The 26,659-nt window shown below is 42.1% G+C and overlaps 2 protein-coding genes across 5 annotated transcripts in view; one reads left to right on the forward strand and one right to left on the reverse strand.

Moving 5' to 3' along the window:
• Positions 1-8,127, forward strand: part of RIPOR2 (RHO family interacting cell polarization regulator 2) — a 53,101-nt gene extending 44,974 nt beyond the window's left edge. For both annotated transcript variants that reach the window (XM_066560949.1, XM_066560957.1), the window contains exons 18-22: positions 14-172; positions 1,618-1,820; positions 3,280-3,363; positions 5,261-5,351; positions 6,505-8,127. In XM_066560949.1, coding sequence (XP_066417046.1) covers positions 14-172; positions 1,618-1,820; positions 3,280-3,363; positions 5,261-5,351; positions 6,505-6,605 — 638 coding nt within the window. In that variant the 3' untranslated portion in view covers positions 6,606-8,127. The remainder of the gene's footprint in view (positions 1-13; positions 173-1,617; positions 1,821-3,279; positions 3,364-5,260; positions 5,352-6,504) is intronic.
• Positions 8,128-10,267: 2,140 nt separating this feature from the next.
• On the reverse strand, positions 10,268-18,784 carry GMNN (geminin DNA replication inhibitor). 3 transcript variants are annotated; one of them, XM_066546089.1, is made up of 7 exons: positions 18,701-18,784; positions 17,988-18,052; positions 16,228-16,326; positions 15,738-15,870; positions 14,992-15,074; positions 14,801-14,911; positions 10,268-13,239 (listed from the first exon to the last, which is right to left on the reverse strand). In XM_066546089.1, the coding sequence occupies exons 2-7, from the start codon at positions 18,042-18,044 to the stop codon at positions 13,036-13,038; spliced, it is 687 nt and encodes a 228-aa protein (XP_066402186.1). In that variant the 5' UTR covers positions 18,045-18,052; positions 18,701-18,784; the 3' UTR covers positions 10,268-13,035. The 3 variants fall into 3 exon arrangements, with proteins under 3 accessions (XP_066402186.1, XP_066402194.1, XP_066402199.1); XM_066546097.1 differs by lacking the exon at positions 18,701-18,784 and adding an exon at positions 18,462-18,473; XM_066546102.1 differs by lacking the exon at positions 18,701-18,784 and adding an exon at positions 18,360-18,395.
• Between the last annotated feature and the right edge of the window lie 7,875 nt (positions 18,785-26,659).

Here is a 26,659-nt window from a genome sequence, read left to right on the forward strand (position 1 = left end):
TGGCCTCCTGCAGTCTTCAGGATCCTGGTGTCTCAGATCCTGGACCGGACGGAGCCTGTCCTCTACTCCAGCATGTCCTCCGAGACCATTACTGTCTTTCAGTATTACAGCTACTTTGCCAGCCACAGCGTCTGTGACCTTGGGAGCTATTTGCTGCAGCTTGCCAAAGAAGGTAGGGTATATAAATTCTGCTGGCTGGTTAGGGAGTACCTCCCTGTCCTTCTGAGCTCAACACAAGGCAGGCCAGCCCTGAGGCTGGTTTTACAAAAGGAGGAGAGAAAAGAGACAAAGAAGTGTCCTGGCTATTAAGTGAATGCACCTGAACTGTTGTGCATGTCAAGGGAAAGGAGGTGATGCAGATAGACTCTCAATCATTTCTATTTCCATATTCAAATGGGAAAAATTGTTTTGAAAGCACAGTTTTTCAGGGAATGGCTGATGGTTGTGGGCTGAGCCCATGGTCTGGGAAATTTTCTGTGCCCACAGCTTGGATGATTGTGGTGGTGTTCACAGGGGTCCCAGAACGAGGAAAGAGACGAGAATCTTGACTCCATGTTTCAGAAGGCTGATTTATTATTTTATGATATATATTATATTAAAAGAAAATTATATATTAAAACTATACTAAAAGAACAGAAGAAAGGATTTCATCAGAAGGCTTGAAAGGAAAGGAATGGAATGATAATAAAATCTTGTGACTGACCAGAGAGTCCAAGACAGCTGGACTGTGATTGGCCATTAACTAGAAACAACTAACACGGACCAATCAAAGATGCACCTGTTGCATTCCACAGCAGCAGATAACCATTGTTTACATTTCATTTCTGCTGCCTCTCAGCTTCTCAGGAGAAAAAATCCGAGCAAAAGGATTTTTCATAAAATATGTCTGTGACAGATGATGTCTTGGTCTTTCACCACCTGTTATGGAGAGACCTTCTGAAGTGCTGAGCAATTCTCAGGAACCAAGGGATCACAGCACCTCAGAGTTTTGCAGGCTCTGCCACCAAGAGCTAAAGAGAGAAGCAGATGCTGCACAAAGTGTGCTGAACTGCAGTCCCTGGCAAGCCAAGTTTTCTTCTCTGTCTGAGAGGGAGTTTGAGCAACCTTGCCTAGTTTTCCTTTTTATTTGGGCATACGAGGGAGCTTTTGCTCAAAAACCTTGGAAGCAAAATGGCATTTCAACTCACCTCTGAAACATATTAGTCTAGCTCTTGTTGGCAGACATCAATCTCTCCAGGAAAAGCTCTCACAAGGATGCTCTGAAAGTCAATACACTGGCAAGGATTTTTGGTCTCAATTGTTAGAGTGAGAATTGACATCTTCCAGCAGAAAGCAAAGATTTGACAGGGGTGTCTGTAGCTCTGGGTAGGCGTAAGGGCTGCACTTGGGCCCATCTTCTCATCTCCTCACTTGAAGAAGGTATGAGAAACTGGCCCAGCTTAAAGCCCAGACAATTCCCCATGCAGACACACTGCCATTCTGCAGTTGCTCAGATGGCAATATTTTCGTATCCTCAGTGTGTGTAGTACAAATCAAGGATTGCTAGAGAGGAAAGGATCAATCCAAAGTGCTGAGAGGACAAAGTAAGTAACACAGACCTTTTTCTTGCACTTCTAGCATCTGTGGTTCAGGTGCTGCAGTCAGTGAAAGACGGAAAACTGCAGCACAACATGTCCAAAATAAACTCCAACAACCTTCCACCACAGCAGGAAGTTTTAAGAGCTTTGGCTTTACTTCTCAATGAAAATAAAAATGAAGTCAGTGAGACTGTGGCATCACTTCTGACAGCAACTGCAGAAAACAGGCACTTCAGGGAGAAGGTAAGTGGCAGAAAATCACCTGTCACATGACAGACCTGTGTCATCATGACTTTTTCTACCTGTATGTCTCAAATATCTGTGCATATGAAATCACTGATCCAAGCTTGATTTAAACTGATCCAGAGGGATATCCTGTCTAATTTTTCTGCAAATGTGAAGGTCTGTTTCTGTCTTTATGCCAGTCTGCTTGTACCTGTCATTAGGCTAAACAGGTACCAATCAAAACTGCAAATACTTACTGAGTGCTGTGCTCTCTAGCTATCTTCCACACTTCAGCATTTCTGCTGCCCTGTCTCAGACTTGGCTTCAGTCCAAGGCTTCAAGGTAACAGTCCCCAGCACCATGAACATGCAAAGATGTAGGTCTCAGATTTCTTTTTTTCCCCAAAGGAGTCTGCCATCTATGGGACTTGCCACCATTTCCAGAGGGGACAGACTGCCTTGGGCAAACACAGCTCAGCTGTGAGAACTAAGATTTGAGTCTATCTCTGATACCAAATGCAACAAGCAGGGCCAGGTTAAGCACAAAAATTAAATAGATGGGAGAAGGAGGAGTAAGAAAAAATTAGGGATTGGCTCCTACCCTTTCATGGCAGACCTTTTCCTGCTATCCATCTTGTTCTCTGTCAGGAAAGAGCAACAGAAAAGGCAGCTGGAAGAGGAAGAGTGGCAGAAAGAAGGCAAAGGGAAGAGAAAAAGTCTTTGCTTTTCTTGTCTTCTCTTTGCTTGCCCTCGCACTTCATCTTCCATTTTTGCAGCCTCTTGGTATTTCATACCATCCTTCTCCCATCCCCAGCTTCCTGGAGGCAGCATCTCAGGGCAAATATAACCTTCTCCTGGAACAGGCATGTGTAGCTGATACCTGGTCCACTGCCTGCAGGAAGACCACACAGTGGCTTCTGTGAGGGTATTATGCAGCCTTATGCTGCAGATGAATTCACTGTGCAGCTGAGTGCTGCTGAGATTTGCTGCTCAGTAGTAACTACTAATTTCCAGGGTAAAGCAGTAAACTGGTCTAGCAGCTCATGCTGACATTGTAATCATTATTTTAAGTCTCCCTGGGGTCTATACCAACTAGTTCATCATCATCCCTACATTAAAGAGACCATCACAAGGGCCACCTCTTGAGATATTAGACTCCAAGGCCCATTGGAGCTCAAGGCCCTCAAAGCTCTTTGGTGATATATGGTGAAAGGCCTTCAAAGGTGCCAGATTGTGCATCTCACTTAACCATGAACTTCTCCCCACCAAAAGCTGCCCTGAGACTGCTGATCTATAACTGGTGGTCTGGCCTGGATCTGCTGTAGGGAATTATCCCACCTGTGCCATCCCACATGCTCCCTGCCAGGGAGGCAGGCTGCAATTGCTGTCCTTTAACAGGGTAGCAATACCTCCATGCTCCACCCTTCTCTGTGGAGGCACAGACATTTTCATTGCTGTTCTTCTTTATCTGTTTTCAGGCCTTGATTTATTACTGTGAAGCACTAACCCAGCCCAACCTCCAGCTGCAGAAAGCAGCTTGCTTGGCTCTAAGATACCTCAAGGTAAGAGACAAGAAATACACTGTGGTGCTTGGCTTTGCTTTTGAAAGGACATCTGATAGGTACAAACAACAAAACAGAAATTTCAATAACAGCAGCACTAGTGTTTTTGTTTTGTGTTGCTGTGCTCCATCCTTTTTCAGATAAAGGGAATGGTTTAGAACCTTCTAAACCACAAACACCTGGGTTCTGTGACCTTGGCAAAGTTTTATCTTTTGCATATCATCTTTTCCTCCCTCTCATAGTGACTTCAGGAGACTCAGTTCCACATCACAGACAAAAAAAATGTTAATCTGTAAAGTATTGACTGAGAAGGATAAAAGAATGCTTTCCCAGGATAAAATGAGCTCTAATGTATGTGGGCTACAGTAGCAGAAAAGAGAGATCACAGCTTGTTTTGTGACAAATAACTGGTCATAACATGTGGGCACTGCAGCTTCAGCTAGCATCTGGTACCATCTTTGCATTCCAGCCTATGACAGGATGGGAAAATTCACTTTTACTTTGGTTGTATAGAGCCATGGGAGACAGCAGCCACCCAAGCCTGGCTGGTATGGGACACTGGGGCAAAAAATGTGTTCCATGAGACAAATGCACTTTGGACTGACTATTTCTCCTTCTAATCCGTCCCCTGGAAGGCCGTTCTAAACTGTAACTTCATCCCAGTCACAACTGATGCTATCCTGCACATAATCCAGCATTGTTTAAATATGAAAAACCTTTCCCTTAAATGAGAAGCTAGCAGGCATCCCTGAGAGGCAATGGTGAGGGACATGTGGGTGCAGTGGGGTTTTTCATTGCTCAGGAAAACTCAGACTAGGAACCAGTGGTGGGAACTGGAGCTAGGCAAATTTAACTTGGGCAATGTGGCAGTGAGTCTTGAATGGTGAGAATGGCTGTGGGAAAAAAGCTACTGAGGGAAAGTATCTTCATGTGGAATCTTCAAAGAAAAAGCTGAAACTGGAAGTTATTATTTCAGAGATGGAAATGCTACAATGGATAGGTGGCTGTGGATGGGGTAACCCAGGAGCAGTTTAATCCACAATTGGTTGCACAAGGGCCCAGTGAATCTCTGAGGGGTTTTTCAGATGGCAGCAAGCTCTGTGTGGCTGTGCCCCATCACTTTCAGGCATTTGAGCTGTAGTCACCAGTGCAGCCTCAGCCCAAGTCACACACGAGTGGCCACGCTGAAGACAAGGTGGTGAGATGTAATGGCTGTGGCAGCAAAGCCCTCATTCAGAGCATGCAGAGCAGGCCTTGTGCCCCTTGGATTGACAGGTCTCATACAAATACTGACTCTGTGGCTCAGTGCCTCTTCCAGGTGTCACACTGGGGCAGTACCTGCCCTTCCTTTCACTCATCTCTCTTGTAGTATTAAATAACCAGCCAGAGACACTATGATAGCTGCTCTCCCCAAAGACCTGACATTTTTGTTGCACAGAGCAGGATTATTCCTTGCTTTCTTCCCAAAAATAGCAGAGGCAAGGCAGAAGTCTGCAAATACTGGTGAGCACAGGCTTGACATGCTTTTTAGGAAACCTATTTGCTAGATCCCTCCTGTTCATTTCCCTGCTATACCCTTGCATTGGCATTTTATGGCCTTGGTCCACAGTCCATCACCTATCCTACAGTCAGAAGTGGCAGACATAGCTGGTCTGTCAGATTTATGTATGTAGTGCATAGGGTAGGAAAATTAGGAAGGGTCCACACCAGCAGCAGAAAATACACCTCCTCCAAATGCTTCCCCTCAGGGAAACCCCATTCCTCCTGTCTCCACCAAAGCCCTTTGCTTGGAGTGGGGAGGGCAGTGCAGAGGATGGTTACTGTTTACATGCAAGGTTGTGGAAAAACCCCAGAGTGTCCTGTGTGGTGCTAATGCAGTTCTCTTTGCTCTTCCCAGGCTACTGAGAGCATTAAAATGCTGGTCACGCTCTGCCAGTCTGACAATGAAGAGATCAGAAAAGTGGCATCCGAAACCCTGCTCTCCCTTGGTGAGTTGCCTGGTTTAGAGCAGTATTTAATTTTATTTTTTAACAGGGCAGCATGTAAGACACCTGAGCTGTGTAAACGTGAGACCGTAAATTGAAACAACACTTTACAGAGCGACTTAAACCAGTCAGAAAATACAGATTCTTAAAAATCATTCCTTTTGAAAACGAGCTAAAAAGAGAAATTGAATTTTGTGAGTCTGGAGGGGGAAGTAGTAAAAGGAAGGATAGCAAAGGAGAAGGAGAGAAACAGAAGGAATTGATAATTAATCTGCACAGTTTCTGGGCACCAGTACTTCAGTGGCACAGAAAAATTGTGTTTTTCTGGCCTTTCGGCTAGGCATGAATTTCTGCTCTAGGGGGGAGGTGTCCTTGTGTTATTTTAATTATGCAAACCCTTCAAAAATGCTCTCTTCCATTCACCACTTCAGCAGGAATTCCGTCTGCTGTTGGACGTGTTATTGCTCAGATTATAAAACAACTAGCCCAAGGACACTTGAAAACTCTGATTGTTCTGCCATTCTTCCAGACAACATACAGAGATCATTTTTGGTTCCTAATTGCCAGTTCAACACATTAGGCTCAATGCTGTCTTAATGGAAGTGCAGTTAGATGGCAGTAGCTAAGGAAAAAGGGGTTGAAAGACACAATAATATTTAGCAAACATACTCCTTCCTCATTTTCAGCAGTATAGAAGTAACATTGTGGATAGACTCACTTCTTTAAAGTGCCAGGAAGTGGGAGGTGGATAAACTTTATATTTTCCAAGGTTGAAGTGGATAAACATTTACCTCAAGTACATCACAGCAGCAGCTGAGACCTTGAGAAACACAATAGGTCATTCAGTATGACAAGTGTGCAAGATACTGTCACCTCATCACAGAAGCCACATCTGCTTCTGTTTGGCTTTAGATAACCTAACAGGTTACATGAGAAATTTAAAAAAAAATAATAATTTGAACATTCAGGGCATGTTTAACTTTTCCAAATAATTTCTGAAATTGCTTCTAACAAAATAAAGTTTAGGAATGGCCAGAAGTTACTGGCCAATCAGTACCTTCTAACAGCAGAGAATCCAGTATTTTAAATGTTCTAGGGCAATGACATAATATATTATTATGCTAATATATATCATAATATATCATTTTGCATTTAGGTGAAGATGGGAGACTGGCATATGAACAGCTGGACAAATTTCCCCGGGAATTTGTTAAAGTTGGAAGCCGCCGTGGAACTGAAGCTGCCACAGCTTTTTAGATGGAAAAGAACCTGCTAATATTTAACAGACATTAAAGTAGAAGGAGTTGCACTTCAGTGTGGGGAACAAAAGGAAGACTTTAAAGAATTCTATAAGAATGTTCCAAAATGTAGCAATTTACAGACTTCTTCAAGAAAAGCAAAATCTAAAATCCAGCTTAAGGATTCCTATTGGCTCCTAGTTGCAGCTCATGATGGAACAGTCAGATGCTGAGGAACAATACTTTCTTGACTGATTCTAAACAAATAATATAATTGCAGTTATTCAGCCTCAATGGACTTCTGTGAGGTTTTTAGAATTTGGCATCTCCATATATTTTCCTATTATATTTACCTCCTTGAAGTTGTTGTGAAAGCTTGAGACGTGATACCGTATCTATCAAGGACAATCACGAGGCCACCTGAGCAGGCATGCAAAGTTTTCCCTTGAATCCCAAATGAAGTGTCTGCTGCCTTGCAGTGTCCCCAGCAACACTCCAGTAGCAGGAAATGCTGCTCAGCTTTCTCAGTTGTGTCTTGGTAATGAAATACAGGGAAAGTTCTACAAGTTTTGCCTTGAGAAACAGCATGATGTAAACCCTGGGAGGTGTCACTTTGGTGACTCATTCTAAATGCCTCCACTGGTCTTTTATTCCCTTCTCTTGCCCTCCAGCAGCAAACCATCATTAATCCAGCAATTTCTGAGGGGGATCAAACAATCATGTAGGTTTCTGAAAACTAAATGAAAAGGTAAAGTGCATTTATTTATTCTGAGAAGAAGGAGTGAATACCGCTAATTGCACGAGTCCCCAAAACCATTTTGTCCCACAAGTTGCAGGCAGGATTGGATTTTGTACATTCTAATTAGAGGAGCATAGTTTCTATAGAGTGATTTCCATATAAAGAACAGAACAAACTCAAGTGGACCTCAGAGGCAGTAATAAACAGAGGGGGAAGTGAATGCACCTCCCCTCCCTGCACTGCAAGGCTGAAAGACAGCGAGTGCTTCAAACTGTTGATTACAAGCCTTAAGTTAACAGAGGAGGTGAATAGAATTTAACAGAAGAGTGTTCCTGTACTGTGTTCATTATGCATGAAATGCTATTTAGATGTCAATTGAAGTATCCAAATTTGCATAGACGACATAGAAAATATTGCAAACAGTTCACATCAAGAGGAAACCTTGTGAGCCAAACACTTTGGCAGGCAGGGGTCATTTGTTTTGTTTTTTTTACTCTGAATGTTACAAGAATGTACATATCTGTATATTTATAAATATATATATTCTTCCTTTAATTAAAGAAGTACATTTTGTACAGTGCAAAATGCTTACTTGTTTACTGAGGAATATAAACTTTTTGCAGAAGGTGAAATAGTCATGTTATGGTTTTTATATTACACCTGTCCCATCAGTTGAATTCTTTCAAGGTGTCCTTTTGTATCTACTTTTTTTTTTAATTTTTTCTTTTAGTTTTGTGGCATTTGTACTCACCATATTTCCTATCACATTTAAGTTATAATAAAGATTATTTTTAATTACTAAGCACATCAGTCCATATGTATAGTCACCCTTTCCATCAGCAGTCCTTCACTATCAGCCTCATAGTTTAAGTTTAGAGCAAGCCAGTTTTGTGTATCATTCAAGATGCTTACCAAGAAAGGCTCCACAGGGACTACCAGAAAATGTGCTGGAGAGCCTCCAGGATTGTTACCAAACTTGCACTATTTACTTCTCCCTTCTACAAAGACAGACTCTCCTCAGACAGAAGACATTCCTTCCATTCATTTTCCCTTTTCAAACATTAAGGCTTACAGCACACACCTTGGGGAATGTAGAGCTACCTATGGAGCAGGGAGCCAAAGCCACAGGGAACAGGGAGCAGCTCACATACAGAGATGCTGCATCAAATGGAGGGTGTATCTCATCTCCCTGTAGTTTAAAGCCACCCTTGGAGAAGTTCACTAGCTACAGCTGATCTGCTACACCATTGCAACCAGGATTCTCCACAGCTGTGACAAAGTGAACAAACCTTAACGCTTCCAAAACCTGAAGGCAAAGAAAAATGACCAAACCATTTATCTGTCTCCAAGCTTGTACATGTTTATGCTTGCAGAGCTGACAACACTGCCTTTTCCTGGCTCCTTGGTGGAGTAGGAAAACCAGATGCACAGAAGTGAGCATCACAAGGCTTGTGCTTGCCAACTAGTAAAGAAGGAAGCAGCAGGCAGTAATTACAAAAGTTCTTAGGGCTGCAGCAGGCTTACCTGGACAAATTGAAAGGTCAGGGCCACCCCAGGAAAGTGTGTTAGGAAAAAGTTCCCATACAAAGTAGCTCAGCAGCAGTGCAGATGGAAGAGATGGGCAGCTCGCTATTAGTGCACTTGGGAAAGGGGTTTGTTTATCTGGTGGTAAAGGTATCCTTACCTTATGCTGTGGTGGTTTTTACTACTGTGGCATGCTGTCACTATCTCAGCATGTGGCCCCATAAATAGAAATCTGTAGCACCCCTATACTCCTGTAGCTACAGCAGCAGCATGTTAGGCTGCCCAGTTTCACACTGCTACTGGCAAGGCTTTTGTATCCATCAGATTTTCAAAAGCTATGCTCTATAGCTTCACCCTGTCCTGCAGTCTGTGATATATACTTTATAAATAATACTTATCAATAATGTGGACTTCAAAATTAGGAGTCAACAACTGCCAGACACTGTATCTTAAGTATGGCTCCCTGCTTTGCAGTGGGATTGTCCTGAGAGGATCCACAGCACCCAGGTTCAAATGGATGCAGTGTCCTCGAGGGTAGGATAGATGTGTCCTCACATTTCTGATCACATTTCATTGCAGCCATCTGCCAGCAGTTCAACAAACAGCAGCAAATTACAGTTCCTCATAACACCATTATCAGCTGCTACACTGTTTTGTCTTATTACAAGAATGGAAAGATAAATGAATAGCACAATAAACAATAAATGCTGAAAAAAAACATTGATGACAATACAACTCAGTCTTAAGAACACTGGAGTGCTGGAAAAGCACAGCCTTGGCAAAGTTTGCACTTCTTATAAAATTCTTAAATCCAGTTCTGAAAACAACCAGAGATGGCCCTTGAGGAGAAGTAAATGAACATGCATCACATGTTCTTAACAAAAAACAACCTATGACTAACTTCATGACTTATGCAGAGGCCACACCATAAGCTGCAGCACAGGACAATGCTGCAGCCCTTACATAAGCAATCCATGCAAAAAAACAAGTGAGTTTCATCTGCCCAAACAAGGAGCTATTATGGTCTGATTAATTTCTCTACACATTGTCTTAAGTACAATGGGTGCTTAGCAAAAATAACAATTTTTAGTGTAAACCAGTTATGAGTTCTTCCTCACACAAACAATCCACCTGCCCCATGGTTTGCTTGTCCCTGCAGAGCTGCTCATTCTTGAAACATCTGCCACCTGCAAATGACCCACCTGCCCTTTGCTTTTGCATGGCTGAAATTCATGCCCTGCTCAGACACACACATTTTATGTGAGAAGTGCTAGGACACTGTAGATACATCCCACTTGCACACAGCCTGAGCCTGCCTCAGTGAAAGACAGATTGTGTCTGTACCCTCTGCAGTGAAAAGAAGTCAACAGGCAGGTAGCACAAATGCATTTGGCTTCTTGGAAAGAATCACACTCTAGTTAGGTTCCAGAACTGATACTTTTATTGTGCTAGATAGAATGTTCTCTCTGTAACTTAGCTGGATATAAAGGTTGTCTTTAGTGATGCTGATTTTCAGCTACTACATGGTCATGTTCAGTGACAAATGAGTTCCCCTATATACTTAAAATGTCAGATGGTTTTAAGATAACTGATCACAAATCTCTGTGTAATTTCTACACCTTTGACAAGCTGTGAGCACATAAATACCAAGTTCCTAGACTTAATATGTAGCACAGTGCTGCTGCATGCATGTTCAAAAAAAAGCACTCAAGAATTTTCAGAACAACAAACTCAATCCTTTTAGAACTTTTTAAACAGCAGTTAGTGCAGCATCCTAAAACTGCTGGGAACATTTCCATACATTTATGTCTGATACAATAGGTACAGTCAGTGTTTGGTCAAGGTTCAGTGCATCTGTGACAAAGCATGTGTAGAGGTTTTATTACTGTGGCAGTTCAGCTCTCACACCTAGCCTTCTGGGGCATCACGGGTTTTTTCCATTTATACAGCAAACTACCCACTCTGCTAACAAATTGCACTTAATGAAACCATAGTAGTTTTGGTTTAAAACATCAGTATGTATGACTAAGTGGCACATGCCTTTTTGATGTAAAAAATTTACTCTATTAGAGGTGGGCCAAATGCTGCAATACATCCATCAGCCTACTTGCAGAACTTCCATGATTTATTTGTACACAGTCTATTTCATCAGAAGGATCCAGCATATCAACAGACTGTCACATTTTGTTTTTTATTTAAATAAAATCAATCCAGAAAAAGCTTAAGAGTTAAACCTAATAAGCATTCTTCTTGATCAGCCTGAAGGTAAGAAACACACAGATGCAGATACTGCACACAAATTCTGGATTTGTCTTTCTGGCAGTTCTGTTCCAACAGCAGCACCTGTACTACAGCAGTTCACACAGCAAGAAGTGAAATAGTAGAAAAGTTGCACTTGCTGTCTCATTTTGGTTTGCTAGTCATGCCACAGTCCTTTCTTCCCTTCTACAGCCTCTGCAAATACAATATGCCTGATGTTCAAAAATAAAGCCACCCCTAAAAACTACAGTTAACAATCAAACTAAATTGAACTGCAAAAAACAACTACATCAAAACGAAATTTGTGTCCTTATTTACTAATGTTGAATTACTGTGTTAAGAAAGTTGCTTAGAATGTGAGATAGGAGAGGTCTAAGTCACTCGACAAGCATTATCCACTTCTCATTAACAGAAAACCAAGGTTACTCTACAAAGCATTTGCCCAGCACCCAGTTTAGTTTCTTCTTCAAGACAGCATCAGTGCAAAATAAAGGACATCTTTCCCACCTTCATCCTGTGATGGAAAGGAACATGTCTAAGCAGCCCTTGGAGCACACACTGCAAGATACAATCTTGTGCTTACAAAGTCCACAAGAAATTGTGATGCTTTGTTTTCTAATCAGTATGCTTGAGGTAAAATGGCAGCCAGGAGTATTACCTCCTACAGTGGTTTCTGACATTTCCTGGATGTCACAACTAAAATCACTTGTAAAACATCTGTTAACTTATCAACAGCCACAGGAAGTAAAACAGAAGGAATATAAAAGTGCCCATCTGATAGCTCCAGAGCCATTCACACATACTCTGAAGCAACCATCTTTGGCAAGGCCAGAGAGAGATCCACGAACCAGGATGCTGCTATTCACTTCTGCCTCCTGAAAGCCACTCAGCTTTAAGCTCCTCCCAAGATATGGCAACAGGTCCCATTATTAAAGCCTTGTCACAGAACAACTGCCCCAAGTTCACTCAGTACTGGAAAATCGGTATCCAACTTTCCCGCTCCATCACAGCCCATGCAGATACCAGATAAGGTGCTCAAGGTTTTAAAGACCTTTTCTATTCCTGTAAACTTTCAGAACTGAAGTACCTTGGTAAAAGGGTGTCTCATCTCTTGGTAAATATCAGAGCAGTACCTTGAAAACACCAAGTTTCCTTTTAGAACAGCTCTGAAGTACAGGCTGCTTTGTCTCCAGCTAGTTTTCAGCACAGCTGCTACTGGGACCAAGAACATACCACCTTCTCTTCCTAAGCCAATTAAAGTATTACTAACATAAATGGTCTAATACTTCCTATTTAGGGTCTCATTACACAAATTGCAAAATGTTTCCTTAGCAGGCAGAGTAATTTTAAAAAACCTGAAAACCATAAATCTAACTGACCTTTAGATTTTGACTCTCATTACCCAGGAAGATTTTCTGAAACCTCACCAACAGCACACAAATTTTTGCTTTCCCCCCCCCCCTCTATCCACAAGAAAAGCAATTTTGTTCTCCAGAATTCTGCAAATCTAAAAAGAACTAAAAACTGCCCAGGCAATCCCCCCAAAAACTGGAAAGCTTCCATCTACAGGAGTCATAATTGGTTTGAACCAAGGATTAACTATTCCCCTGTCAATTAGGACACTATTTTGGTAATGCAAAGATTTATTTATCAATTTTCATGCACCATGTCAGAATAACTGATAAGAAAGATATTTACACAACAGTTGAAATACACAGTATTTGCATTTCCTACAGGCAACTACATGCAGCCTGTAGTAAATTTTCCATGCAGTATTCAGATACTCCTCCCACTGCTACATAATTCCAGTTAAAAATACCAACATCTGTAATGTTCCCACAAGAGTTTCTGTACCTGAGGTTCAGTATGTGCTTTCAAGAGGAAGTCTGCAATTAAAAGCCACATACATAAGCCTGTTTAAAGGTTGTCATTCCAGTTGCAAATGGCTTGCTTCCTTTGAAGGAAGATCTGATCTATTCTCCCTTAAACCAGACAATATTTGTGATGGCTCTTCTTCAGAAGGGCTGTCTGCCTCATCTCCACAGTTGTGGTCCTCATTTTCCTGTCTGGATTCCTCTAGAGCCAAACTCTCCAGTGTCTCAAGATTGTCAGGTGCTTGCCCAGTTAGCCTCTACAAAGGAACAGAAGACAGCAAATTTAATATTTTTCTACTCAATAACTATGAAATAGTGAAAGAAGACTCTGCATATGAAATTAAGCAACCTAATTACATTCATTTGGAGGTTGTTGACATAGTCAAAACATTCCTCAGTTACAAAAACCTTAAGATATAAGTTCAACTCCAATTACTACCTCTTGTAAATCACATTTGCTTGTTCAGTTTTTCTTAGGTTCTTCAGTAGGACAGGTTTCATCTCAGGCAACCTAAAACATGGGAAACTGGTTCCCAAGTTAAGTATTTACTATAGTACCCTACAGATTTAATTTTAGAAAAATTACTGTACAGCCAATTTACTCAGTTTTTAGTTAGAGATGAAGCTACATTAAGTCGAGATGAGCTTTGAGACCCAGCAGTCTCTAGCACTTTATCAACCTAGAAGTTCCTCACCTAACCTGATCTAAGGAAGATAAACAGGACTGTGAAGAAGCTGATTTTGAAGCTTCTGGTTGTTTGAAGGATCCCTTAAGGCTCATTTAAGCCTCAGAAGGGAGCAGCTTACAACTAATAAGTGATCATAACTTTCGAGAAACTGCAGAGACGTTTCCATCTATTAGTTCAAGTCCTCAAGTAATGTAATTTCTGCCAATGGTTTTATCACTAACAAGCAGTAGTCCCCAAACACCAAAAAAAATTCAAGTGTAGCAAAGCAGTCTTTCAAGGCTGATCTAAATAACTGCACTAATTGAAAAGTAACTCAATGAAATTTAATTCTCGATTACACAAGTTACTTGCAATAATATCGCATTTTGTTTCCACCTCTCAGTCCAGTCATCACAGACTCAAGGTATTTGCCAGGCATCCACCTTCATACCCCAGCTTAATGAGAGCTTAATTCCTGCAAAAACAACCTCATGGCTCCACACCTATCTATGTATTTATCACAGCTTCAGAGGCTCTTACAAACAATTCTCTCCTGCTGAAGGAGCCATGGAATTAGTGACAACCACTCACCCCAAGGAACTCTCAGAGGGAGCTGTTACGAAATTTGAGTTTATAAACCCTAGAGACTGTGTACAGCCCTTTTCGGGCAGTGAAACTGGCACTTGACAAGAAAACCTTGACCTTAAAGAGAATGGTGCTCCCTCTCACTGCTCTACTTTGTGACTCTGTTGCAAGTTCAGTTTCTCAAAGGACACAGCCAGTACCAACCTATTAAGCATATTAATTTAAGTAATCCCAAAAAAAGTGAAAAACCGACTCTTCCTTCCCTTATCACAATCTCTAACATGCAAATCCTAATGCTGTTAAGAGAGTAGATTGAATTCCTCCTTCTTAAAACATCAATCTTAGTATTCTCACTACTCCTAGGTTCTAAGATGGGAAAAATTCATCCCCTAGAAGGAGCTTTTTGACTCTAGAATTAGAGTTATCCTGCAGTAAACAGGTCAGAGAGCAATTTAAAATGAAAACTCATGTGAGCACATATAACAAGTCATGATTCATTATAAATACTTTGGCTGGTTTCTCACTGGTTTGTTCCACAACATTAACTGAAAATTACTTTGAGTACCTCAATCACACTGGTCATATAATGCACATGCTCAGCAAGGGACATCAGCTCTTCATTTTCTTCTTTTAGGCGGGCAATTTCACCATCCTTCTGCTCAATCTCTTTGTGCAACTGAGTTCAAATAACAAAATGTTAGAAGAGGAAAACAATAACCAGGTGATCTTAGCAGTTAGACATCTTTGAGCAGCTACCTTTTCGTTTTCTTGAAGCACTTCATACAGAGCCTTCCTCCTTTCTTCAGCCACTTCTTTCCAATACCGAGATGAAGGATCTCCTGAATTTAAGAGGCCGCATTAAGTCTGTGGTAAGACTGACTTCTTAAGAGCACCTTAAGATATCTAACTTGTATACAAGTATTCTGCGAGCTGTGATGCTAAAAATTCGCTCCATACAGTGTTTTCAAAGATTAGTTGTAGAACTACAACTAGTGACACAAGCTTACAGGAAACAGATCCTACGCTGCATTAATGGCTGTACAGTGCCTTCAGGAAGCCACCTCAAGCATGGCAGCAGGCTCTGCAAGATGGCCACACTTGCAAATCCTGCTCTGAATGTGCACTTTGTGGAAGACAAAAGTGTTACTTCCAAGTCACTGTCCACACTGGTTCTGAGAAACTGCACAAACAACACACTGTGGCAGAACAGGCTTTGGTTTCATCTTAATTATTAGTCAATGGAAAACTTATTTCCTTTGTCATTTAGATAAAGGCTTTGTGAGTTTTTCGTGATGTCTAGCGGGAGTTGATGATACTTATCCTCTATATTTAATATAGATGTCTGGTATTTAAGGAGTTCATGATAACCAGAAGCTGAGAAGCATTGTGTGCAGCAGTGTTGTACCTTGTTATTTTGGCTGGGCTATATGTTTCAAAAGTAGCACTCCAACAGCAGCATAGCATTTAAAGTGCAAGAAAACATTTCAGGAATTACCACGTACCTTTCATCATGAGATCTTCAGCTTGAATGACACCATTCTCATTCTCTTGCTCCTTGTTCACAGACACCTCAGCTTCAGAAGACTTTGAGGCAAATTTGTTATTCCAGAGCTTCCTTCTGACTGCAGATTTCTTCTGCATAAAACATGGGCAGGTTTAAGTTTAGAGGAACATCTCAGCCTACACAAAAATACAAACTTCTGAGCCTGCACACTCATGACTGCAAGTGTCTAAGTCCTGCTTTCTTCACATTATAGTTCTAGTTTAAACATCTTCCTTAATACCCAAAGAACTCAAATTGCTAGGTTTTAATATTGTTTATTACTAGAACAATTAATATTAATTAATATTGTTTATTACTAGTAAGCTTGTGTCATTCTAGTTAGCACATTGCATTTTTTTCAAATATATTAGTTTTCAGTTAACAGCTCAAAAGCACTTCACTATGACTAGAAATAATTCCATATTTACAAATTATCTTTTAGTTTATACCTCATTATGCCTGCCAACCAGGTTACCAGCTGCTGAAGGCTGGATCATTTTAAGAGTTGGTCTTCGGGCAGCACTGCATGTGCTGTCTGTGAGGTACTTCTGAAAAGACAAAAATGGGTCAGACAGCAGCCACTCTTCTTTACATCTACTGAAAATTAGGGATCCATCATGCTTCATTAAGGTAACACAATTCATCTTTTCAAGACAAAAAAAAGTGACACTGTAGCCTATATTAAGGCTTTTGTAAGGAAGGGGATCTAATTATTTCTACCAGAGATAGATCTTAATCACATGAAGCTATGATCAATCCCTGCCTCTCAGGAAACATTTACCTTTCATAAAAGAACTTCAGCAGAAATACTCTGATTAGATTTCAAGGCCAGTGACTTTAGCTGGACCTCTCAAACTCGAGTTTGAGAGCAGCAGTCTCAGACCCTTGGGGACAGGGACAAAAGAGACTGCAGGTGCAAGGTTAGGTGGTAAAGGCACATCAGGCAGCAGCTGTTTTTGTAACCTGTGAACACACCGTCAAACAGTGTTTATTTAAATAGATGTGTTACTTTGATTATCCATTAAAATGGATCAAAAGTTTCCTTGCTCCGATCCAGAGAGTCTATTGTTTTGCCTAGCCAGTATGTTTATCACCCTTGCTATCATGCATAAATGCCTCTTTCCTGCATCAAAGCTTTCTGACTGGGTTGGTTACACTGCCACCATGGGATAGCAAACAATGGCAGACAACCAAGCAAGAGCAGCCAGGATACAATGCCACAGCAGCGTGAGAAAGTCACCGATTCACACCGTACTTCATAGGACAAGAGCTCCCATTTCCCACGGTAGTTTCTGCCACCAATTATCCTACTGTTCCACTAAGGACAAACATTAACTGCTGTGGGAACAAGAATCACACCGTGTGTCAGACACTGCTTGCTGTTACTTAGGATTAGAGTTAGCTATACTCTGCCAAGAAATTATTGGCCAATACTCAAGTTAACTCACTGAAAGCGCAAAAAGCCACACCGAGCAATTCACACCCTAGAGACACTATGGGACAAGATTGCCATAAGTCAGATCTATCAATTAGCAATTTTCACTAATACCTGAAGCTTCCATTCCAGTCACTATGCCTCATCATACAAGAGCCACTAGCCTCTATTTTATACCCTTCTGTACCATTCTGATTAGGGCCTACATTGAAAGACTTATCAAGAAAAGTTACTAAGATTTATTCCTAATCAGTTAACTCTTAAAAGCCTAAATTATTTAAGTATTTCCACCACTTCCAAGGCAACTATTATTCACAAAAGTGACTTCAGAAAGTAAATTGCCTGCTTGAATACTTCAGTTAAAACATGTCCAACATAAGGCAGAACTCTTCATAAGTTCCCACTCACAAAGAACAGCCTACAAAACCTACCCCACAACCCCTAAACATAAGCCAGACAGCTTCAGTAAGCAAAGGCACATAGTCAGGACAAACAAACCAAACCAACCCTGAAAACTTAAACAGAGAGACAGTAAGCTCAGTGTCAAAGTAAAAAGGACTTGCTGAGCAATAGGAAAAAAAGTAGTCATAAGCACATAGACCCAAGCAGGACAGCATGTTCCCAAGCCACAGTGTCTGCCCGGACGTTACTCAAGCCAAATGGACATAAGCCAGGTGGAAGCACATTGCAACAGATCCCTTTATTTTCCTTCAGTGGACAGAGAAGCTTGTGTCACACAGAGAGGTACTAGCTTCAAGGCTTTAAAGCCTATACCTGCAAAGATCCTGAGGACTTCTCCGCGGTCAATTTGTGTTTCATTTTGGAATTCATGAGATCAACTGCAATAGAAAAACACTACAATTAATACAGCGTCCCTCTACTCCTGAAGTTCGGGAAACAGTAGTTAGAGAACATTACCATCTGGTATTACCGGCCTTCATGGCTGCCTTAAGCAGTCAGCCATGTACGGCGTGGTCAGTGGGCCCCTCCCGAGGCTGCACCGAGACACGAGCGGCGGAAAGGCACAGCGCGGAGCGGCCTACCCGCAGGGCTGGCGGGCAGTCCCCGGCGCACACCCGGAATGGCTGTGGGAGGAACGGGGCACGCACCCACACTCGGAATGGCTGTAAGGAACGGGCCACTCACCCACACCATGCCCTAGCCCCGCTCCCACCAGCCGAGCTCGCAGGGCTGGCGGGGCTGTCCCAGGCGCACACCGGGAGTGGCTGTAAGGAACGGGGCACTCACCCACACCATTCCCCCGGCTCTTCTCCCGCCAGGAGCTCGCAGGGCCCCTCCCTCCCCGCGCGCCGCCGCGGCCAATGGGGAATAGCGAGGCAGGAGCCCGCCAACACCCGAACTCGGCCACGGAACCTTGCGGCCCCAACCCGCCGCCGGTGGCAGGGGCTCAGCCGAGACGGAGAGCAGCCTCTTCCCGCCTCTCCTCGTCCTTCCCGCCCCTCTCCCGGGCCCGAGGCCCCGCTCACCGGCGGCTGCTCCCGCACGGACCCCGCAGCGCGCACTCGCACACACGGCCACCTTCTTGCGCCCGGCGCGCGGCTATAAGGAGCGCGCCGCTGGTCACGTGACGCGGGGGCCCTCTACGAGCCAATCGCGGGCCCCGTTCCCCCCGCCCCGCGCGCTGCGGCCGGTGCTGAGGGGGCGCGCGCTGCTGCGGGCTGTCCTGCGGGCTTTGGTTCATTTCTGGCTTTTGGTTTTTTTGTTTTACTTATAAAGGAATTGTGCCAGATCAGATTTAATCACGTCTCCGCTTATTCTCATCACTCCTGTCTAAACGCGGTACGACCTGCAAAACCGGGGAAGAAAGTTAGCAGTGTTAAGCCACAATAACTGCTACACAACACTAATTTTTCGCATGATATAGACTACAGCTCTTATTAATTATGCCGCATGCGTGCTATTAAATTTGTTAGAAGCCACTTGACAGTTATATTCGTGCAAATATTTGCACATTTATCTTTTATTTATACTAATGGTATCTTCTGCTGACTTGTGAATAAACAGTTTGTCGAGTTAGGGACACGTTCCTTACAATCAAGGTCTCACAGAACAGCTATCAACGTTTTTCCCAGGCAATATGATGGAGCTATTAGAAATTAGGATAATTACAGAGAGAAGCATTTATTTAGCCTGCCATTCTGTCGGTCTCCTGTTTGGAAATAAATTCTACGGCATTTACGAGAATGTTTTAAGTAGAATGTCACGGTCCGATGAAAGCAAGAAAGGCAGAACATAAAAAAAGGATGCATTAGGAAATCTTTAAACAAGGATAAGGAAATAAAGCTAATCTCTCTTGTTCAGTGTGTCATTGACCCATTTAAATTTTCATTGTCCACAATATCCTTTGGCACATACCTCTAGAGCTCAAATAATCTTTGGTCTGAAGAACACCTTTTTTTTTTTTTTTTTCTTTGAACCTGATTCCAATAGTCACTTGATGTCCCCAGTCCTTGTACTGGAAGGGACAACAAACAACCTGCCCTCATTTAGACCACTGTTACACAGACTGCTCTTCAGTTCTCTCTCCCAGGCCTACTTAGCCATCCCAGACATGAAAGCTGTTCCATCTTCCTGCTCTTTTGTGAACTGTATGGCATTTGATTTGCCACTGCTGAACTCTGGGCTGGCATTTCGGTGAAGAAATCTGCCTTAACTCCGAGATCTTATTCTTGAGTGATGGTCAGTTCAAAGTTTTTCATTCAATGTGTGAAATTAAGAGATTCTTTCTTATGTATATTCTCTGATGTTTATCTGCATTGAATTTCATTGCTGAATTTGCCCATCACTCAATGCCATAATGTCCTTCTGCAGTTTTTCAGTCAGGTCCCTTCTTGTTATTTTGAATAATGCATTGTCATAAGCAAGCTGTCACCTCAGTAAGCTTTGTCTTCTATACAAAAAATGAAAATAACACATGCAGAAATGTCATCTAAATTAACATTGTTCTGTTACAGTATTTAAAAAAAAGTTAATGCTCTTAGGTTAAATTCTTGTTGAATCTGGAAGAAAAGTTGAAATTTCTGGGTTTCAAAACACCAGCAGGTATTCGTAACTGGTTATATATGCACACAAATCCTACCAGCATTGAATGTTCTTTCAGAAGAATCTCGATACAGGTAGCGCCTATATGAGCACAACATAAAAACATTACTATTTTTACATTTTATGTTTTCTTATTCAAAAATTTTAAAATCCAATAAAAACTATACTAAACATTTAAATTAGATGCATGTTATTTATGATGGTCAATTTCTATCATAAATCATACTTTAGAGGCACTGTGTGCATTTTAGGGCTGCAATATATAAATTGTACATCTTGTAAATACTATATTTTTGAACTAAACTTTCTCAGACATTACCTTTTCAAAATTCAAGTTTAATTCATAAAAAAAATTTCAGCTGGATTTACAGTTCAGAAGTGGAATAACTGCTTTTGGAGATGTTGGTAATTGGAAAGGTCCAAGGTAATGGGAGATGGTTCTGATGTGACAGTCTTGTTTGTTTTTCCTTTTAATTTGTTCCTTGCTGGAGGCATACAATCTGGAGGTTTATTACAAAGCTGCCACTCCTTCAATTTATCCAGCTGAAGAACCTGTCCTCTTACGAACCATGTCCCAGAGTTCAGTCTCTTCAGTTATAAAGGTTTGTAAAGAACCCCATCACCATCTCAGAAAGAACACTTGGAGTTTATTATTAGAAGCCTATTCATGGCCTTAATTGTGGGAAACCAGTATAAAGATATAAAAACCTCACCAAAAGAACCAAATTAAAAAAAAAAAAAAAAACCAAAAAAACCCAAAAACCAAAAAAACAAAGCCAAACAAGCATCCAGGTTATTTTACTGTATTAATTCCCCTTTTGTAGCCAAAGTTCCAAAGTTTTAATTTAAACAGGGAATAGGGCATGTTTACATGCAAAAAATCTGTCAACCCAATGCTAGCAGAGTACATTTTTCTTCGGACTGAGTGCAATATAATGTATTTCAGCTTGTTTGTTTCATAAAAAAATGAAACCCTCTGTCATGAATACTTATGACTATTTGCACTTCAAGTGAGCCTAAGCAAACACTCCGAGGTTTCCCACAGAACTCAGCCAATTTGTTAGATTATTCATGGCAGCAGAGAATGTGTACTTTTTAGAGCTTTTGTATTCCATTGCTGTTGATAAATGTTATCAGTTTTTACAGCAAATGACAACTTGGAGGACTTCATGTGCCTGAGAACGTGGGAATAGGTGGGTCTCCAGCAGCTTGGGAGTCCTGTATTGCTGACGTGCCAGTGTGTGGAAACTTCCTAAGCATTGCAGAGGGAGAGTCTGGACTTGGCTATCTGAATGAAGTGCTGGCAAGGACAAATTTGTACTTGACAGTCACACCGAGCCTTTTGTCAAGGCCCTTTCTGTTCTTTGCAGATAATGATCTAGCTCTGGGCTGCCTAAGGACTCTAATTCTACCTGCCACATTAAGTACAGGTAAACCACATTGTGATTTTTAAAAATTTTGTGTACTATGTTATTACATTAATATCATAAAAGAGCTCTTATTTGTTAATGTTTACTGTAAAAAACGACTGTAATTGTTTGGGATGCAGAGGAACACCCTGGGAGAGGGCCAGGGAATGTCTCACCGCAGTCCTGCCCTGGCCGCAGCCCTGCAAAGGGCCCGGGGAAGGAATCCCCGAGGCCGCCTTTGGAATCCCTGACCCAGTTAAGACCTGTGTCTCTCGGGGTCCCTCGCTGATTTTCCCTTGGCCCTCTTGTCCGATATTTATTTCAGGGATGAAAGGGCTCCCCGCAGTCCGCGGGGTGACAGTAGGTGGCAGCGTGGCATCATGCTTCCCCTCCCTCTGCCTCTGGTTTCTCCGTCGTGCTTCGTGTGTTACCGACAAGAAATTCACGGTTTGTCTTCTTTTCTCTGGGTTAATCAGCATGGAAAGCTGCATGCTAGTGAAACTCGTGGATTATGTAGGCGGCACAATCCAGGTATAATTCATGAGGCCGACTGGGTTTTGGTGATGGCCACTGTTAATAATTAGATCTCTCCAGAGAGTACACAAATTTCATGTATCAGAACAAAAGACTGTCCTATGAGCCGTGATCCTGAGGGCCTCAAAGGTGAAAAGTTAAAAGAAAAATCTGCATCTCACCTGGTTATTTTTTTCCCTAGTTGAGTATTTTGTGAGCCACTAAGACATCCTTTAAGATACTGTGAGGTCCTAACCCACAGCTTCAAAAAAAAATTTATAAAAGTGCTTAAAGATTTAAAAATTAAACATGCTCTATAAAAGCTACAAATTAATAATAAGCTAAAGCTGCTGTTGCCTGCAAGTATTTAGAATATTATTTACAGACTGAACAAATAAAACAAGTTTTTTCAAATTTTACTCTTATTCTTGCAAGCATCTGCTGATTAAAACACAAAACCTACATTGTTTAATACCAGTACCTCACATGCCCAAGAACTTATGTCCCATTTTAAGACCACAGCCCCCTGAAACTAGAAGGTGGGGCATAAGGAAGTGCCAAACAAAGGTTAATATTGTAGCAACAGCTGTGCAGTGGTGTGCTGCTTTTGGCAGGGGTAGAGTTAATTTTCTTCTGTCCCCTGCTGTCCATCACAAGAAGAAGTAGACAGTGGTGGACAACCCAAGTCTTTCTATGATTCTGTGATTCTAACTGGGTTCAGAACACGATATAAGGAATGTTGTACACATTAAACACTGACATTTCTTTGCACAAAAGCATTCCTCTTATGCCTTAGAAACTGCTTTCTCTGAATGTAGAAAGGAGTGAATCAGTACATTCTGAAGTATATGAAAGAGTTTTAATTACCACCTAATTTGTCTTGTTTGAATTTACAAAGAATACGAATTTATTTTTGTCTGATGCATAAATATTTGGCACTGAATTAATCATAGTTCTGTTTTTGAAGCAAGTAGCTTCAGGGCTGATTCTACTTCTAACATACAGTACAGTATGTGTGGAATGTACAGAAGAAAGATAACAGAATCCATCTAATCTCTTCCTAAATATGTCTATAACGTACATATCAATTTCTGACAATTTATTAAAAACTAATTATTAACATGAAATTATTAATTTTTAAGTAATCATTAAGCTGGAAATTAAGAGCAGAGGCATTAGAGTACAATCTTGCCCACATGCTTATGAGTAAACATGTAATTTTGAAAACAGGAATTAGACTCTGAAATTAGAGAAATTTTAGGAAAAAGAAACCCAAAACAACAAGGTGTATCTATAAAGTTATCAATGGTTTTTAATTTACAGAAAAAGCACAAGTTATTATGCAAAGGAGTGCTTGGTTTCACTGAAAATAGTGAGGATATGACAACATGGTGACTAGAATATACCAGGTTTTCAGAGAAGCATAGCCGGCAACCAGGTATTTTAAACTTTCAAACTTTTTTCAAACAGATATTTTAAACTTTTGCTTCTCAAAATTCCATGACTCACTTTCTCTCCCAAGGAATATATTTTTAAGACAGTAGAGTATGTGACTACCTTCACAGGGGCCATTTCCATGTTGCTGGATTCTGTATTTCTGCAGGATGGCAGCCCTGATGCTGCGATCCCAGTCCTCAGAGGGGTCTGTGTGCACCTGACTCCTCCAATGGTACAGGACTGCAGCTTTGTGCTGGTGTACACAATCCTCCTCACTCAGTGGAAAGCCTCAAGGACACCAGCTGATCTGTGCTGTGCTAACCAAGCAGAGGCTGACCCACTCTGCTTGGCTGTTTTACTCAGCCTGGATTTATCGTGCAAAAGAAACACTATTTTTGCTGTGTTAATGGGATTTAAGCCTAAAAAAAAGAGAACTATTACTGCATATAATGCCACAACCTACTTGTCAGGTTTTTTTTGTATAACATGCACATTCCTTTCTTCTCAGTGATAAGCCTTACATTGTTTTAAATTAGATTTGAAGAGAGGCTGTCTATCATTGGATCGAGTGTTATAATTGCAAAATACACACCCAGCTTCCAGGGCCACAAGCTTCTTTTATAAATGATGCAACATTGCATAACCAGCATGAAGCATAACAACAATATGCAATTATGTAGTCAAGAGAATTATGGATCAATAGCATACAAATATTAATTTTGCTAAGTCTTAACTCTCCCTTCATTAAGAGATGTTATTTTTTGACAAATGTTTTAACTAAGATGATGAGATTTTTCTACCCTACAAGCTTCTTCAGGATGGAGAAACAGAAGCACAACCATATAAAAGTAGGACAAGACTCAGCCAGTATTCATGAATTTAATAGTGCAAAATTTCTGCATGTAAATGTATAATAAACATACTTGGGTTGGTTAATTGACTCATTTGCGTAAATGTTGTCAGGGTACCTTTACTAGACAATGAGCAAAAGGGGAAAAAAAATCTTCTCTGAGCTTGCTAAAGAAAGGAAGTAGTCTGTATAAGGAGGAGCACCAGTCTTTACAGAAGGAAGCTGGAGTGATTCCAGCTCCCCATCCCTTTCTGAAAGGATTTGAGCAGCCTGAGTTTGCAGAAGACAGGTGGTGGCTGCTTAACATGTAATACTTTGTACTTGATCTCCCTTTTCCTTTACACACAGACACACACATCTATATCTGTATATGTATATTTCATCTAAGTATATATATTCCTCTCCTCATAGCTCTACTATAAAGCCCTCCAGAAGGAAAAGTGCTCTTACGCCAGCACTACATTTGACAAAATTTTTTGGGTGCATTCCTCAGCCTGAGGCTGGGCAGCTGCCCGATCCCTTGTGACTGCATCCCTACACTCAAAAGGGCAGCTGGAGTCCCTGGGCTGGAAGAAACGCCTTCCTTTCCCCTCCGCAGGAGGGCAGGGCGCCAGTCCCCCCGCGGGCCCTCTGTGCCGGGGCAATCCCCTCGTCAGGCGCTGCCGAGCTCTCGCTGCGCTGGCACAAAGAGGGTCACAGGCCAAGCGTGAGTCATGCCTTAAAATAGCAGCGGGCGCAAGACTGCAGCACAAAATGTCGCACAGGGCAGCGTGGAAAACAAAACTGGACCGAACCGGCTGGAAGAGCTGTTATCTAAACGCTGCTCTCCTTAAGGACAGACTGATGTTGTTAAAAAACTCATGTCAGTCTGAAATAGCCACAGAAGTGTGGAGCTAATGTAATCCTCCTATTTACCTGCCTTGCTTTTTACCACCAAATAAAGGGTTATTTTCATCGGCATTGCCAATTAGGACTGAACAGCAATCTCTAAGTAGGTAAAAATTATGTTTCTGCTCTGTTCTTGTTCAAACAACAGAGGAATGTTCCGGGCAATGCCCGTGTCAGGGAAGAGGACTGCTCGCATCGGAGAGTCTGGGTAACACCCGGGGAAGATAACGAGGTCCAAAGACTGAACACAGCTCCTGACTTCAAGACAGGCAGGAGAGACATGTCCGAGGGAAAGTATGTAGAGGAAAGGTGTGCTAAAGGAAAATAACTAATTTGAGGGTCAGGAGAGAACAAGGGGGATCGGCAGGGACGAGTAAGAGACTGGGGGACCAAACACTGAAATGTGGAATTACTGGAGAGTGCCATTGGCATGCTACATGGGCTTTGAAACACGATCAAGTGAGAGAGAGGGTGCCCGCACTTGTCTTCTGCCTGTAATCTCTGTAGTATCGCCGCTGTTCCGTGGAGTCACAGGCGCCAGCTTCCAGGGAAAGGTGGGAGCGCTGCGCTCACCCACCCGGGCAGCCCGGGCCGTGCTGAGGCACACACCAGCCGCTCAGCACCCCTCGGCTCCCGGCACTGCGAACCTGCGCTGCCGGCACCTCGGGAGCAGCCCCGGGCCGGGGCATGTCGGACAGCGAGGAGGTTTCCTTGGCACGCAGGGATGGGCCAGCAAACGACCGGTGCTGCGATGGTGATTCCTCCTACTCGCCCTGGGCCTTCCCACAGGGAGAGGGCCCAACAACAGGCTGTGTCTCGCTTGGCGTCCATTGGTCCCATGACATTCGTCCTTCCTTCCAAAGAACGGGAAGGAAAGGAGGGCATTAGCCTGTCCTTGTAGTGCAGAAATAAAACCGCTTACTTCTCTCCAAGGATTAGGTTTGTGTCTCTGGAACAGCAAGTACTTATTTATCAAACTTAGCCAGCCTCCTCGGAAGCGCTGCGGCCGCCATGGAGGAATACGGACTGTCACACTGGCTGCCGTGGCGAGATCAGCGCTGCAGACACGCCCTTCGCCATGTCAGCTTTGAAAGCATGTTGGACTTTAATTGTTGTTTTATTTACAGTTTTACTTTGCATACGTGGGACAGGCTGAATACAAACCGCGATGGACCAAATTACACAAAACATGCCATTACAAGACTTGTTTACCTATAACATCACCACACTTAAGACTGATACAAGTTTAAGTATTCCTGCAAAGTAACGGAATTTGAGGATCGGGC

The sequence above is a fragment of the Molothrus aeneus genome, chromosome 1, assembly GCF_037042795.1.
Source record: "Molothrus aeneus isolate 106 chromosome 1, BPBGC_Maene_1.0, whole genome shotgun sequence".
NCBI lineage: Eukaryota > Metazoa > Chordata > Aves > Passeriformes > Icteridae > Molothrus > Molothrus aeneus.